The 17523-nt window shown below is 33.3% G+C and overlaps 1 protein-coding gene across 1 annotated transcript in view; it reads right to left on the bottom strand.

Annotated features, from left to right (window-relative positions):
• The window catches only part of Ptr (patched domain-containing protein), a 274044-nt gene that overhangs the window by 10182 nt on the left and 246339 nt on the right, over nt 1–17523 (bottom strand). The window contains exons 10-15 of the mRNA XM_072523099.1: nt 14125–14344; nt 9629–9838; nt 5733–5943; nt 1261–1530; nt 1017–1170; nt 544–783 (exon numbers count right to left, since the gene is read on the bottom strand). Of these exons, the coding sequence (XP_072379200.1) occupies nt 544–783; nt 1017–1170; nt 1261–1530; nt 5733–5943; nt 9629–9838; nt 14125–14344 (1305 nt within the window). The remainder of the gene's footprint in view (nt 1–543; nt 784–1016; nt 1171–1260; nt 1531–5732; nt 5944–9628; nt 9839–14124; nt 14345–17523) is intronic.

Genomic DNA, 17523 nt, shown 5'->3' with positions numbered 1-17523 from the left:
ACAAGAAACTGTATAAGACAACTAAACTCAGTGTTGTGGGATAAGAACATTACGATAAAGACAAAAAAGAGAATATGTAATACCCTGACAAGAAGTATCCTGACATATGGGTCCGAAAACTGGACAATAAACAAGAGAAATAGAGGTAGAATAAGAGCAGTAGAAATGGAGTTCCTGAGGAGAAGCTGTAGACTTACAAAAAGAGACAGAATTGAAAACGCAGAGATTAAGCGGAGAATGGGAGTGCAATCAGACATAATCGACTATATAGAGGAGAAGAGACTATCCTGGTACGGCCACGTCAGAAGAGCGGACAGAGGACGCTGGATAAACAAAATCACAGAATGGAGCCCGATTGGAAGAAGAAAGAGAGGAAGACCCCGAAGGTCATTCAGAGATGAAATCGACGAGGCTATGGAGAAAAGAACCCTGCGAGATGGAGACTGGAATGACAGGGAAAATTGGAGAAAACGGTTGAGTGAAGGAAGACAGTGAAAACTGTGGAAATCCTTAGTAGTAGTAGTAGTAAAAATAAAAACTGACCTATAATATTCAGCTTCTGAGTCGGTACCAAATATGTCTAATACTTGTGAGTTCCTAAAACTAATGATGGCTGCTTCCGAATTACGTCTCCAAGCATCTCTATAACGCCTTTCTAATGCTGCATCATCCATTGGGAGTTTCTTTTGTGAATGTATTGACGATTCGCTGGAATTTTCTTCAGACGTTCCTAATCCAAGATCCTTATCCATATCGACATAGTTTTTAGATTTTTTTGTATATCTAAAAATTAACACAAGATATTTAATAAAAACGTAAATAATAATAAATAGTATAGTGATTGGTAAACATATTATATGTAACGTACTGATGTAAATTTTCAGAAAATATTAATTAGATGTATTAAATACAGTAAATACTTTGCTGTTAATAATTAAAAAAAGAGTTTATTACTTTTGACAAACTTTTTAATTACTTATTATAACATGATAATATTGGTAATATTATTTACTTACTTTTCCATGACTGGGGTAGTTCCCTTCAGTGCCCCTCCTAAATTATTACCATTTAATGTAAACTGGGGATGAGGTATGCAGTATGGATGAGGTAACGACTGTTCTATTTTTGAGAGTTTAATATCATCTTCCGGTTTGTATTTGGTGCAAGATCCTAAATATTATAAATGAATATTATGCGTTTTTCATTAAACTTTAACAATTGCTAAGATACCCAATATGTTGATTTATAACATATACTTACCGGGTCCAAACAAAGAGAGCAGTACCGGAAGTAAAAACAGACCATGCATAGCTCCACAAAACACCACCAAAAATACCATCTTAAAGAATACGGAGAATATATAATTGTTGGCTAAAAGAAGAGCTATCATGCCAAGTATGGTACTTATGGAACCTTGGAATATGGGCAGTCCGAGAGCATATAAAGAATCTTTAACTTTTTCTTCCGGAGTTCTTCCTTTCGACGACATATATGCGTAGCAAATGTGGGCGGTAAAGTCGACACTGAATCCTAAAATGAAAAAATAGAGCAAAATTAAAATAAATCCATTAAAACATATAGAAAGTTTATATGATTTTTTTAGCGTAAGAAAATAAACAGAAAACTTGTGTAAAAATTCTAAGATGAGCTTGCACACAAAAAAATCTTTAAAGCTGTATTCAAATAATGATTTTTAAGTGCACGTTATATTCACAGCTACATAATACCTAGCGCGCTGCAATCTAAAACTGTTACCCCTGTACGACAGAGAAAAAAGATACAAGAAGTCCTTGCATCTCTTTTTAATGGACGAGGTTTATCGACTGCTTGACCTTCCCACTGGAGATTGTTTGGTCATATGAAGGTGACGTGGTCGATAAACCCTGGCCATTAGAAAGATATATAAGAATTGCTCGTATCTTTTTTCTCTGTTGCACTGGGGAAACGAAACGGGTTTACAATGTAACGTGTTGTCTAGGTATTATATGCCTATGTTTATATTAATAGTATCTGAAAAAGGGGTAAAACCGTAAATTTCTTTTTTTTTTCTAGTGTCTTGACCCTCATGTGATGGGGGCAGATTATAGTTAAATTTTGCATTAAACCTTAAGGTTTTTTAAATGTATCTAAGGTATGTATTCCCTTATTGGTTTAAGAGAAGCAGTATACTGCTCAGACGAGAAATAATAAGGGGCGAAAGGGGAGAAATGGCGTTTGCTTGCTTTGCCTTGGGTATATATACAGGGTAGGATTTTTGCTTGTGAATTTTGGTGTTTTTTGAGTAGTGATTTCTATGTTTGGTATAGAGTTGGGAAGTTATTTCCTTTATTGAGATTCCCTTGTGCTTCATTGACCTATTTCTATGCCTGATTTTATGATTCAAATTATAATATTGGATAGCTGGATTTGTTTGCAGAAACTATTTGGTCGGCAGTTTGCAAGAAGTCGATTTTATATTCTGTGTTGTCCTATGTGGAGGTATGCATGGAAATATTATATTGTGTTTGTCTAAGACTCGTCCAAAAATAACTGTAGTTGTCCTAATGTAGAATAAGAAAGCTTTTGATTAAATTTATATAGCATCTTTGTGTTACCACAGTTGTTTTGATTTCCGTATGAAGTAGTTTTTGCAGCCATTTTACTTGAGTGTGTGCTCTATTTTTGCTAGTTTCTGTTGCTTTTTAGAGTAATGTTTCTTACATGAAGGGATCTTCTAAGAAGCATGTTAGAAAACCATTGTATTTGTGATGGGTGCGTTGTTTAGAAACCTATCTGGATGTTAAAGATTTAGTTAATGCTAGTAAAGAATTCAATGCTTGTCCTTATTATGCTTCTGGGAAAGCAACGGAAGATGCTGAGGTTATATAACACAGTTTTACATAAAGTAACTAACGATGCTAATGGAATTAGATTTAAAAGTAATATAGTTATTTTAGATGAGGCTTATAATCTTCTAGAAGCTCTGGCACAAATACATAATACTAATTGGTACTACGCGCAAGTTTACCACGCACTTATTAACATAAAAGCTTACAAAAGTAAATTTAGTAAAAGGTTGTCAGCCAAAAATCTCCTGATGATCAATCAGCTTATACTTGTTATCAATCAATTATTGCAGACATTAGAGAAATACAGCAGAGAAACCAGAACCAGCATTTCACTATAGAAAATTTTGTCTTAAATGCAAATATTGACAACTATAACATGTTCAAATTAACCAAGTTCTGTAAGGAGTGTGGTTTGGTACAGAAAATTAAAAGTTATGCCTTGAAATATCCTGTACAAGAAAACCAGGGGTTGATGGAGTCTGAGACTTTTAAGCTTTCATAAAATCAAAAAACAAATACGAAAAAGAGACCCGAGTCAAAAGAGCCACAAGTGATAATTCCTCCAGTTAGTAATCCAATTTTAGCAGTTGTATCATTTATAGAATGTCTTTACACTTTAGCAACATTGTAAAGGAAGCCCGATCAGTTGTGGTCGCTGGTGGTACCGTGAAACCCATCTCAGAGTTTCGTTATATATTATTTATCAATGCTGGTGCAAATTCGAATTGAATATTCGAATTTTTGTGTGATTATATTATTCCATCTGAAAATATTTTACCATTTATTGTTACAAAGGAGCAGAAAAATGAAAATGTATTGTTTAATTTCGACGGTAGTGTAACATGTAGCAATAATAATATGAGCGGTTCTAATTTATATAAACTAGTTATTTAAAGTTTACAATACCATAGTCTCTTATCAACTCACTAAAATAATATTATCTCTAATATAAATATAGGTTCCAGAACTTCTAGAATATTCGATCTCTATCGTCGCTATTATGAACACCTCGCTGGCCGCGTCGTATGTTTTGCTAATCCTCGTCGACGAATGCAATCTAATACTCTTTTTATACATGGATCATCTGCTTGGGCCTTGTAGCTGTTAGGCTGCCATTGAATAATAAGGTAGTTCGTCTTCAGTGATTACAATTTGTACTGCCTCGCCGTCTTGACAGAGTATCAGCATTTTAACGAACTATTTTAGCTCAGTGTTTGATCTGTTGTATTTCTGACTGTGGTATTATTTTCTTGCAAATTACGGCGAATGTAACATACTTCGCCATCATTCCATCACCTAGGCCCACGTCTCTTCGGCATCGTGTTACGAACTGTTTTCCGTACGATTTCCTCCAGACGTTTATCGTTTTGTTCGTCACCTTCTTAAGAGGTTCGTACTCGATAGCTCCGTGAAGCCTGACTAGCTTTTTCGTGTTTCGTGTCCCAAGGCAAAGGCGAGCGCTTTATCTGAAAGTTTGGGTCTTGCTAGTCGTAAAGTCTTCTGTAGTTCATTGTCTCTCGACCCATTGACGAAGGTATCTACACCAATTTCTTTCAATATGTTGTTTGGTATTTTCAGATAAGCCAACCGCGGTATACGAGCAACATCTGCTTCAAATTCTTTCAAATTCTCACTTGCTCATTGAATTCTATTTCTTATTTGTACTTTGTAGACTTGTTGTAGATGTGCATCAACATAGCGTTTTTCTAATCGAGTGTAGAAGGCCTGGTAACATTTTTCTTGACCCTTAAAAATCCATCTTAGAATTCTGCATTTGAAACATTTCTGCTGACTGTAACTGGGTCATCTCCATTCCTGTTGAGAACGTCAATCAGTCGTTTTTGAAGGATATTCTTGGACTTGCTTCAGTCCTTTATTCCGTTCTTGCAGTTGTTCCGTAATTGTTTTACTGACATTTCTGCAAGCGGCATCTTTGGTCAGTTACATACGTAATTTTTAAATGTTCTTTTTATAAAAATCACTACCGAACTACGCGAATGTTCCCAACGAAAAATACCTATTAAATGTTTAAAACTCTTTCCAAAAGTCACTGTTTCATTTATTTTTAAATTAAAAAAATTATCTCACACCTTGACACCACTGTAATGTCTTTAACAATAATAAAACGAGCGGTTCTAATTTATATAAACTATTTATTTAAAGTTTACAATACTGTTTTATCTTATCCACTCACTAAACTTATATCAGCGCGCCTTATACAAATACAAATAGAACTAATAGAATAGTCCATCTCTATCGTCGCTATTAGGAACACCTCGATGGTCATTTCGTATGTTCTGCAAATCCTCGTCTCGAAGATTCTCGTCTACGCGTCATTATTCTGAGAGATGCAACCGTTATAAGAAGTACGTCGAAATTAGCTTTCTTGTTAAAATAGGATGCTAACGAACAAGAGTGTGAAGAATTACGGCTATTGGCGTTTGCCGTAAGCGATATGGCCTAAAAAACCATCCTTGTTAAATCGGCTCTCTACATACCTTATCAATTTCCGTTTTAGGAGCACATATTTATTTTATTATATTAGACAGAGAGGAAATATACAAAAGAATATATTTAGTTTTAATGCACAGCTTAACAACATATCGAAAACGACAATGAGATTTCGTAGATACCTCTACGAATTTTACCTGTCGATAGGAAAGCCATTTCATAATATCCGGAAATATACTAAAGCATTTCCTTTCATTTTTGAATTCGATACAAAGATATCCTATATCGCACTGCTTGAAAGTGTATATACGAAAGAGTATGTTGACTCCTAATAGGTTATTTCTATATGCAAGATTGCATTGTTTTGAGACAATTATTTTATTTTATTATAATATAACTTTTTATATTTGTATATTTTTTTATATTTACCAGTTTTTTTAAAGTAATACTTACCAATACACATAATTAAGTTAATCATAGATATGGAATCCAAGTTGACTCCCCATAGCGCCATGTAACCTACTACTCCTGCTTCGATTGATATGATGGATAAAGCGACCCAGAAGGAGCATAATATATTGGGTATAAATATAAATGTCACTAACATCATAATAATAGCTCCAAGTACCATGTTTTGAATCGAAAGTGGTTTTACAAGTTCGAACTAAAAATATAAAAAAATTAATTAAATATAATAAATAATAAATTAAATTGTGACATCGTTTAAGAAAGATGAATAACCATAAGGTTCTTTTCTAAAAGTTATAATTTTTATGTGGTTTTAGTAATCACACAACAATATCTCTGATGAGTCGCGCAGCAAAAATTTCATGGGGATCATCTTATGTACGTATTTACAAAAATTTCGATGAATATCTAAGTCGCTCACAATATGGTTTTAGAAAGGGTCGGGGAACAAGGGATGCAATCCTGGGACTAACATCAACAGCGTAGAGATATTTGGAAGTAAAAAAACCTCCACACCTGCTTTATCAATAATAAATTTTTTTTGATGGAATCAAACATCAAAAATATTAGAAATTCTTCAACAAGTGGATTAAAATGGACGTGGTATCACTATCATTTGAAACATGTAATAAAATTACAAGGCTGCATTCGAATAAACAATGTTGACCCTAAATTGGTAAACATAAATATATAACCCGATCTTCGATAACAAAACGTCAGGAGAGAGCAAGAATCAATTATATTGTGATAAACAACATAAAGTATGCAGATAATCCGGTAATCATAGCAGAAAACATATAATAATAAAAATACTTCCAGAAGAGAACAGAATGAGGTTGGAAATTAACACTATAAAAATAAAAACGATAGTTTCCAGCCGATACTTATAAGCCCATCACAATCTTAATAATTAGTGTCAATGAAATCGGTCATAGGCCAAAACCGTACTTTCAGATGAACAGAACTATCTGCAACAAGCCAATAGAAAAAGTGACAAAATTCAAATGCTTGGGGTGCTGGATAACTAATAGTTAGTTATGATGTTTACTCTCTAATAAGTTTATGATGTATACTCTCTCCAAACTTTGAGTATCGCTTCATTAGGCTGAGTCTGACACGGTGTCTCTCTACGACTTTTTTGTTTCTAAGGTGTTTTTCCTTTAATTTTCCCTAAACATTTTACCAGTCAGACAGAAAAATCGAAAAACAAGTTCCGTCAGACAATATGAATAGTTGTTTTTGGTGCTGTTAATGCAATTATCCTGAAAAAATTAGCTGGTTATCTATTAATTTCGTCACAGTAGTTTTTCCGACATGTCCGAATCGTCAGACGCGTTGAATAACTATTTTTATCACCAGACAATTTTATTTTTGTGATTTTCTTATAATTTTTAAGCTATTTAATAAAAGGAATATATTGTCTAACGAAACTTGTTTTCCGATTTTCCTCTCTAACGGTTGAAATGTTTAGAAAAAATTAGAGGAAAAACGCACAACCAAACGCACATAAAAAAAGTAGCATAGGGCCTAATGAAGCAATACCCAAAGTTTGAAGACAACATCTATCAAAATTTTTTTGCCGAGGTGTACTCTAACTGTAACAACCTAGACCCAGATCTGAAAATAAGAAGGATCGAAATGGCAATAGAAACTATACGAAATGTTACGTGTACTATATTTAATTGTATAGAGTAGACGCTTGAAACATGAGGCAGGAGGTCTTAATTCCTTTGAAATGTGGATATACTGATAAATGCTCAAAATATTATGGGTGAAGTACGTCACAAATGACGAAGTTTTAAGAAGAATAGGAAAAAAAAAGACATTAATCAAGAAGAGACACCCAGTTGTGATACCAGAGATATGAGCCCCCAAAACTTATTACAGAGCGAAAAATAGAGGGCTGCAGAAGATCTGGCCATTGGCAGATTTGGTTGAAAACCATTTGTGATTGGACAGGATTCAATTCACATACACTCTTAAGAAGCGCAAAAATCTGCACAAAATTAGCCGAATTTGTTGCCAACATCTATTAATGGAGACGGTACTTAAAGATTTTTTTTAAATTCATATGTTAATTCAAGTTAAACAATTAATAGCCAAGCAGTTGTACCAAGTACTCGAGTACCGTGGATAACGCCAAAAGTAGTAATGGCGTATATAAGCACTATTATCTTTCTTGGATGGCAGAAAGGCATTTAGGTTGCATTAGATTGTAGCATTTCAATTTATTTAATTTTGAAACTTTTAACTTAATTTTAAAACTTTTATGGTTCTGAATACGTATAAATATGCAGTACTTGAGTTCTCCTTTTCATGATAAATTAGTTCTGTGTGTGAGAACTTCATCTTAAATTAAATCTCAGAGCTTAAAAATTCTCGTGAAAAAAGTTATAAAAGAAATAGCAACGCCCAATTTGAGGTGATTCAATAGTTGTCTGTCGAAAATTGCTTATGATGTTTATATTTATAGTCAATATCTAGTATTATTTAGTTGTGATGGAACCTGCATGTTATGTGTTCAGATTTGTCAATCTATCGTTAATTTATTCGATATATAGAAAGGTTTTTATCTTTTAATAGGCTTTTGCTGATCATCTCTTTTCCAATGTTGACCCGCCGATTCCCTGTGTTGTTTATCGCTTTATTTCGCCGAAGACGACGGCACTTCTGAATTAGGAAAAGGTCCTACCAAAATACACCAGTATGTACACTCTATTTCACCCGTATCAAATGTTTTCCTCGAAAGTCGTTGAACTGTGCTGTAAGTGTTAGTTTTATTGACTATCTTTTTTGCATTACTAAAAATATAAATTTTACAATCAAAATCATTATTTTTGTTTTTATGACATTTTCATACACGGTCTGCTAAAATAAAACAATTAATATCTTACCTTTAACATTAAACCACAATTATCTCCAAAAATGTTCACTTTATGTACAGTTAATTACAAATAAAAAAGTAATGGATATGGTTTGTAAAGAAACAACTAATCACCACTATACAGACAAAAACACTGGAATACCTAGGCCACGTGGAGGGGACCAAAATATGAAATTTTGAGACACATAATACAGGTAAATATTAAAGGAAGAAGATATGTGGGCCAAATGCAGAATAAAATTCTTGATTGATTTGTTTGGAGCAGCAAGTTCAAAAACAAAAATAGCCATTATGATTGCTAACCTTCTTAGGGAGACGGCACTCTAAAAAGAAGAACGGGGAACTTAATACTATTTATAAAATGTAAGGTGTCTTATTATAAATTATTGACTGTGATTTGAAATTTAAAGAAATGGCGTATCATTTGTGAACACCCAGTATTTAGAAATTCAAGAACGTTACCTTCTTTTTGTGTGCAAAGGTTTTCAAGACATTATGTTCGTAAATAAATGAGATATGTATGAACTTGTCAAAAAATAAAATATGGTCAACATTTTTTAAAAAAGATGAATAACTCAAAAAATATAAATATGGTACCTTATACAAACTTTTTTTAGAATTTCACGAAGAATCTAAAAACACAATAATATACAGGGTGTTCTATTTAAAATAACACAGTTGTAGTCCACTTCCGGTACAACCGGAAATGACATGTCTATCAAAATATTTTTTTTTAAGTTCCTCATAACTTGTAATCCCCACAAACCAATTTTCATAAATATGTATATATGTTTTTTTAACTGAAATTGTGGTTAATTCGCATAGTAAAGATAGTAAATAACTTAAATATTATACTACTAAAGATAAAAAAATAACTTTCACTTGGTACTGATAAATAAGAACTAAAATAGAAAACCAAAACAAGCTATATATTCACTAATAAATATGATAAACAATAGTTCATTGCGTAAACTATAATGTCTTTCATACTTCTTACCTGGTCAAAATAAACAAAATATGGATTAAACACAGTGGCGTTTAAAGGAGATTGTTCACATATCTTCCTGATAGCTCTAACCATTTCTTTTTCTTGCTCGGTACCTGATATGTTCACAGCTTGTATAAGAAACCTCATTGCTATAATATTTTCACCGCTTTCGTCAAATTTTACATCCAAAGAAAAAGCACTGCTGGGAGCTAACCATAACTAAAATAAATGAAATGAATTTAATAAAAGTAATATTTAACAGAAAATAACTGTTCAGAAAAGTAATGAAAAAAACAATATGTTATTTATTTATTTTTTATTTAGTTATTTGCAATTTAACAATTTGCTTTATAAGAACATTAAGCAAATGAGACTACAATATGTACATAATTTGAGTGGAGTGGTTATTCAGTGATAAATATTCTGTAATAACTTTGTAAATTATATTATAAGGTCAGTAGGCTACTGTCTCTTCAGTCTTATTTCTTTGGTCGTTGCTTTTGCATCATCAACTTCATCGTCGCCGTTAAATTTTTTGGATTATGACTTACGCCTTCTAGAATCATATTCTGATGTAGATCTTGTTCTGTTTTTTCTTTTCTTTCTCAAATCAATTCTATTTCTGCGTTCTTTTTTAAGTTATTTTATTTCCACGAATTTAATATTGTTGTCAGTATCACCCGACCATCTTGTTGTTAGTTTCCGTTGGCTTTTTAATTTGATTCATATGTCCACCTCGTGACTGTTTTGAACTTCTCGTTTGCCGATCTTTGCCTATTTTCGTTCCTTAATTTTTTTTACGGATATGTCTTTATGTCTTTTTAATCTCCTTGTCCCGTATGGGATGATGTCAAGTTCGATGATTATTATTGTCATTTCAAGTCTTCTTAAGTTTTCTCCTTCTATTTTGTTTATCACCATCATTTATACAGCATGTGTTACAACTGGCCATAATTAGCCTTTGTATATCTTTATTTTTGTCCTTTTGCATGGTTTTCTATTTTGAAGCAGCGTTCTGTTTCTTCAGATGGCTTAGTTTCAATTTTACATACTTTTTTAGTTGTTAACATAGTCACTCTCATAGAGGTGCCTCTTCTTTTTTCCTATCTGTTTCCTATTTTGTTTGTATCTGATATATTTCCACATAATTTTATTTTATAGTAACAGTGATTTTCTGATAAAACTATCCACCTTAAATAACTTTTAAACTTCTAAATTTTAGAAAAAGCGCAATAATACGTCAATAAATATTTGAAGGGGGAGACATATGATGTCATATTTAAGTTTGCTGGGAAAAGCGACCCTCTTACCCTTGTATCATTCCTTAATTTTTTTAAATTACTTGCACCTTTTTTTATTTGATATTTTAATTTTCCTCTTTGTACTGATTTCAAAATTGTATAATACACGACAAAAATATACAAGGGCAAGAAAACTGGATTAAAAAAAAAATATCTTTTTAACGTCCTGTTAATATCTAATATCTGTCTGTTATAACAAACAAACATTTAGAATGAACGTTTCACTACCAAAAATTTTTACAATAATTGTTTAAAATGACTGCCATTTACTGCCATATAATCGTACAATCTATTTTAAAATTCTTCTCATTGCTTAACACACCTGCATTTAATTGTCGACATTCATCCTCTATTCTTTTTCGTAAATCATCCGGAGATTCTGGTTAAGTAGCATATATTTTTGTTTTTACATATCCCCATAAGAAGCAGTCTAAAAGTGTTTAATTCGGTGACCTAGGTGACCAATAGGTTCTACCTATCCAACGAGTGGAAAAAATTTGGTTTTAAAATGGTCGCAGATGTAGAGCAAAGATTGGAGAAGCTCCATCATGTTGAAATACAACCAAATCTTTAAATCTTCGGAAAGGATATAATTATTTTTTACTATTGTTCTAATACGATCAACCACTTGCCTAAGTAACTCAAGATACGACGCACCATTTAAGTTTCTAGTAATAAAAAAGGGTCCCATAATATGATCACCTAGGATACCACACCTGTTTAACCTTTGAGGATGCTGTGTGTGAAATTTACGCACAATATGTGGATCCGAAAGGCAAATATTACTTTAACAATTTTATTGCGGATTATTAATAATGCATTGTGTCATTTATTCGCAAAATTTGAGGCGACGATCAAAATCTTCTTCATTTAACTCTTGTACCAAACTAATTTTGTATGGTTGGAACTTAAATTTGCGAAGGATTCGGAAGACTGTAGAAGGTGAAACACCGATTGCTCTACTTATTTGTTGACAGTGACTGTGATTGCTCAACCTCTAAGTTAACTTGCCCTAAATCAGTTACTTGGATTGATTCGTTATATATAGTCCCTGTCGGTTATGTTTTTTATTGCAAACTGACCCTGTTCCTTTAAATTTCTTAAATTTCTGCGTTAGTTCAATCACATACTTTTTATGAGTTGCATGTCTATTGAGGTGTGTTTCATTAAAAATTCTAGCAGCAGATCTTGCACAATTATTAATTTTGTAGTATAAAACCAAAAATTTCGATTTTTTTCTTGCAAAGTGTAAACCATTTCAGCGATCAAATTGCACATCAAAATACTCTGCTACAAGTTATAACAAAGTGTCTTTATTAACCTATTAAAATGAATGTCCATATATCGAAAACCTTTAATAAAATTTTAATAAAAACTGAAGTTTTCTGTTTCTTGGTTTTTAAAAGTACTACCAATAGTACGGTTAAATATTTAAAAAGTTTTAATTATGCTACAACCTATTTTGTTACAGTCAATTAAGGTGAGAGAGATACTATCTCGTTAAAATAAAAATTGTTTATCTCATAAACTAATCACTTTAAGCCGAATGTATTATACATTTTTGAAATCAGCACAAAAAGGAGAAACCAAATATAAAATAAAAAAGGGGAAAGTAATTTAAAAAACGGAAAAACGTGGGGATTATACGGGGGGTTGAGAGGGTGTCTTTCCCAGCCAGCTCAAATATGGCATAATATCTCCCTCTTCAAATAATAATTGACGTATTTTTGCTCTCTTTCTAAAAATTAGAAGTTCAAAAGTTATTTAAGGTAGATAGTTTTATCTGAAAAGCAGTGTATATTAAATTTGGTCTTTAATATAAAAGTGATTATAGAAAAATTCATAGAACGTTGTTTTTTAACAGTATAAGGAAAGCCATGGAGGAAAGTCGTATAGATTATTGGTACTCCATAATGATCAGAAACATATATTATAAAAATGCAACTATGACCGTAAGAATACATAAAAATATAAAATGTATAAAAATTAAAAGAGGAGTCAAACAAGGAGACACGTTGTCTGACAAACAATGTCGATGGATAAACGCTCTCCTACCTACAATTTGCAGACGACATAGTTCTGATAACAGATAACCTAAAAGAGATTGGAATTATGCTTACTGAGTTACATGCCGCCTGTAAGAAAGTTGGTGTGAACATAAATATTGAAAACACACAATACAGGACAAATCTGGTACCAAGCGAGAAAATTAAAAAGTCGGCTGCAACGATATAGCATTAGTTCATAAATATAAATCCGTCAATCATGAAATTCAAATTGGTAGGATCGACTAAACGGTTGAAATACAAAGCAGATTCAATTTAGCATACGCCGCATATTCCGCTCTATTAAACATATCTAAGAGCAACATGCCAAATTATTTATAGAAAAAGAAGACATTCGACCAATGTGTATAACTATTTCATTTTCTTTAACCCAGATCACAGCAACCAAACTCAGAGTAGCCCAAAAAAAATGGAACGGTCGTTAGTTTGACTCTCGGATACAGGATTCACAACGAGGAAATAAGAAGGACAGGCGTCTCAGATGACATAGAGAGCATAGCATGGCTAAAGTGGAACTGAGCGGGCCAGGTGGCCAGAATGAATAACGGCAATGGACCCAAAAAATTACAGTTTGGAGACCACGATCTGACAGAAGAAGCAGAGGTAGACCTCCTACACAATAGACAGTAGACGTTATTGATATTGGGACCCATTTGCAACAGGAATAAGATTCAACTACGAGATATAGCAATATTACAAGAACCCTCAATAGCAAATTATGCAAAATTACAAAGATTGAGCTAAGTAGGTAACCTTGTAAAAATGGATAATAACAAAACACCTACTAGCACGTTTATTGGAACTATGGTGGGACGTCGGCCATTAGGAAGACTAAGGAAAAGGTGGATAGACAAAATGAGAAACGATGCTAAAGAGATATTGAGGGTAGAAACTGGAGGAGAGCAGCAATGAAAGGGATGCTTGCAGGCCGATGCTGGGAGATGCCAGGGCCCGACTTGGGCTGTAGCATCATAGGGGAGATTACTTTTTACTTACCTTAATAGAATCATTAGTAACTAGGATATGTTGCAAATAATATAAAACGTAAAATGGTATCAGATTAATTTATACTATTAAATACGTAGCGGTTACCTAGTACTATTTTTAAGGTTTTTTATTCTCACTTCATCATACTTACTTCTTTTAAAGCATCTGTAAATCCCTTTTTAGTATTAACTGTAAGATTAAGATAGTCTTGATTTCGTTCCGTATATTGAATAAAACTTCTTAACCAAGATTCTGTATATAAAGTGTTTGAAATATAAGAGGTGTTTTCGAATGTTTGAGTTAAGTTTTCCACCTGTGCTTGAATCTTTGGGTCGGAATAGTCGTATTGGCCAGATATGATAACTTGAACCCTAAAAAAGAATTACTTATTACTATACTCTATAAATATATAAAGAATAAATATTCAATTATAGCTGTTAAAAATTTGAAAAATCGGCATTATTTCAAGCATTTGAAAGAATAGGTAGCATCAGTTGCTTGCTCATAGGGTTAGAAATAATACCAGAAAACTGGTAAACGTAAAGATATCCTCTATTGATGGACGTGTTGTGTGTTTTTTCTGCATTGATCCAGATTTACATACTAGCATATAATATGTGATCGTTATGACTTTGAATACTTGGAGTCGATTCTTGCGTAATCCAGGGTGGTAAGAATTGCCCACATTTTCACAGAATCAAATGATTTCTGGAAAAATATAAAATGCAGGTATATAAAATTAAAATTAAATTTTCTGAATTATAGTTCGTATTTTTCTTTTTCGGCAACGGTAGTATAACCCGATCATACTGCAGTCTATTAATTTATTGTATATTTTTCATTTATGTGGATATCCATTCCAAAATTTTAAAACCCAGTACCCACTTATGCAAGTGTGGTAGTGTGGTCTCCTATATTTTTAAAGTAATTATGTAAATGGTGTTTGTCGCCAGCGATCTAGTGCAGTTATGCAAGATATGTTTAACTGTTTTAGGTTACCTTCTATACAGTTTGTATCTTAAGTCTCTATTAAACCAACCGCATTATATGCAGGTGTCCCTTGACTGGAGCAAGTTCACTAAGGAATCCTGTCATAATTCTGAGTTGATTCCTGCTTGTTTTTTGCAGTACTACAACCCTATTGGTTCATGTCCATTCAGTATATTTTGGCATATGCTTGGTCGACCGCAGTATTTTGTAGCTGATCTTTTTATGGCAAGTTCATCAGCTCTTTTATTGCCGTTTATGGTCTGATGAATTGGCACTCATACCAGTGTGAGACTGTTATGTCCCGCCAGTTTCTGGAGTTCTCGGCATTCGCACAACAGCTTAAAGTCTACTTGGGACTTATAAGAGGTTCCACAGCCGCTTGACTATCTGTGCACATATTAAACCTTCGAAAGAGTTCATGTTTTTTTTCTTGCATAATGCAATGCTGTATAAATCTCTTCCTAGATACAAAGGTATATTCTGTTAGTGGAATAGAAATGTATGCATATACACCACTTCTTTATATTCCTTCTGCAACCTGGATTGTGTATTTTCTTTGCTCCGTCGCTTAGTTTAGGCCTGTATATGGATACGATAGAATCAGAAGTTATCTAGAGTTCAAATTGCTTAAAGGTTGTCAGCAATACTCCATTCTCTTCGAAGACCCACCTGCTCTACTTGATAAAAATGAAATTTGGAATTTTCTTTGTTTGTCTGGGATTTTCTTTTTGTTAAAATTGATTCTTGGTATATTTTTTCAGGTGCCTAAATAAATATAAATATTTAGAAATAAATGCGCATATACATATATAAACTTTGGTATACAGTGCATTCATAAAGTGTGGAAACGATCTATTATCTCATGACTTAAAGCATATATTAATACATATTTTCACAGTTAAAGCTTTGACAGGTCGATTTTTATTTTTGTTTTTGAGTACGGCCGTACTAAACTCATCACATTTAAACTTCAGTATACAGAGTGTAAAGGAAACGAATGCTCGTATTTCTCAAAATTTAATTCAAAATTTATTTTACAAATAAAATTATTAGAGAAGTTATTTCATATTGAAGATAAACAAATAAAATTATTACAACAAAAGCTCGAATTGAGCTCCTTGGTTTAATTGACAGTATCCAAGACGTCCAATGAATTCTTGGGTTATAAATGACAACATTACTGGTGTAATTTGTTGCATTTCAGTACGAATTCTCTGTTTGAGGTCTACCAAATTGGTAGGTTGGTTTACATATACCTTACTTTTTAAATAACCCCAAATAGAAAAGTTCATAGGATTCAAATCTGGCGACCCAGCAGGCCATTCAATGTGTCCGCGTCGCCCAATCCAGCGATTGGGAAAAGTTGCATTTAGAATATTTCTAACCACTACAGCCTAATGTGGACTTGCTCCATCTGATGAAACCAAATGGTCGGATCTGTTTGACCAGGATTATTGATATATGGAATTGCGTTTAAAAATAGAACTAGCTAGGTTTGCACCATCTCTAAATACCTTTTACCCATTACAGTACCGTCAAAAAAATACAGTCCTACAATGGTATTGCCAATAATCCCAACCCATACATTTAATTTTTACAATGCGTAAAGTTGTTTGCAAAGTCGAAATACAGGGCGAACAATCACAGGCATTTGAATCGTATGTTGAGCTACGACAGGGAGATGCGCTGGCGTGTCTCCTTTTCAACATAGCTTTGGAAAAGGCGGTCAGGGATGCCCAAATAGACAACAGAGGAAATATTTTTAATAAATCATCCCAAATTTTGGCATATGTAGATGATGTCGACCTAGTTGCCCGCACAACATGCAAGCTAGAAGAAATGTATACCACCTTGTCAAACGCCTCAAAAAATATGGTCCTGCAAGTAAATGAAGATAAAACTAAGATAATGGCATCAACACCCAACAATAGAGCCAGGAACATCGGCCACCAATTCACGGTTGATAATTATTCTACCTTTGAAGTGGTGGACAAATTCACATACTTAGGCTCCCTGATCACCAAGGAGAACGTCATGACGAAAGAAATCAAGCGAAGAATAATCCTAACAAACAAATGCTATTTTGGACTGAGTAGACATATGAGAAGCAGAAACTTAGCCAAAAAACAAAAATGATGTTGTCGACCTAGTTGCCCGCACAACACGCAAGCTAGAAGAAATGTATACCACCTTGTCAAACGCCTCAAAAAATATGGGCCTGCAAGTAAATGAAGATAAAACTAAGATAATGGCATCAACACCCAACAATAGAGCCAGGAACATCGGTCACCAATTTACGGTTGATAACTCTACCTTTGAAGTGGTGGACAAATTCACATACTTAGGCTCCCTGATCACCAAGGAGAACGTCATAACGAAAGAAATCAAGCGAAGAATAATCCTAGCAAACAAATGCTATTTTGGACTGAGTAGACATATGAGAAGCAGAAACTTAAGACAAAAAACAAAAATAACCATATACAAAACCCATATACAACCAGTGTTGACATATGGGTCGGAGAAATGAACCATTTCCAAGGCAGATGAAAATCTCCTGCTT

The sequence above is a fragment of the Diabrotica undecimpunctata genome, chromosome 2 (genome assembly GCF_040954645.1).
Source record: "Diabrotica undecimpunctata isolate CICGRU chromosome 2, icDiaUnde3, whole genome shotgun sequence".
NCBI classification, from domain to species: domain Eukaryota; kingdom Metazoa; phylum Arthropoda; class Insecta; order Coleoptera; family Chrysomelidae; genus Diabrotica; species Diabrotica undecimpunctata.
Note: the sequence above shows the minus strand (reverse complement) of the source record. Positions and strands in the feature narration are given on the sequence as shown.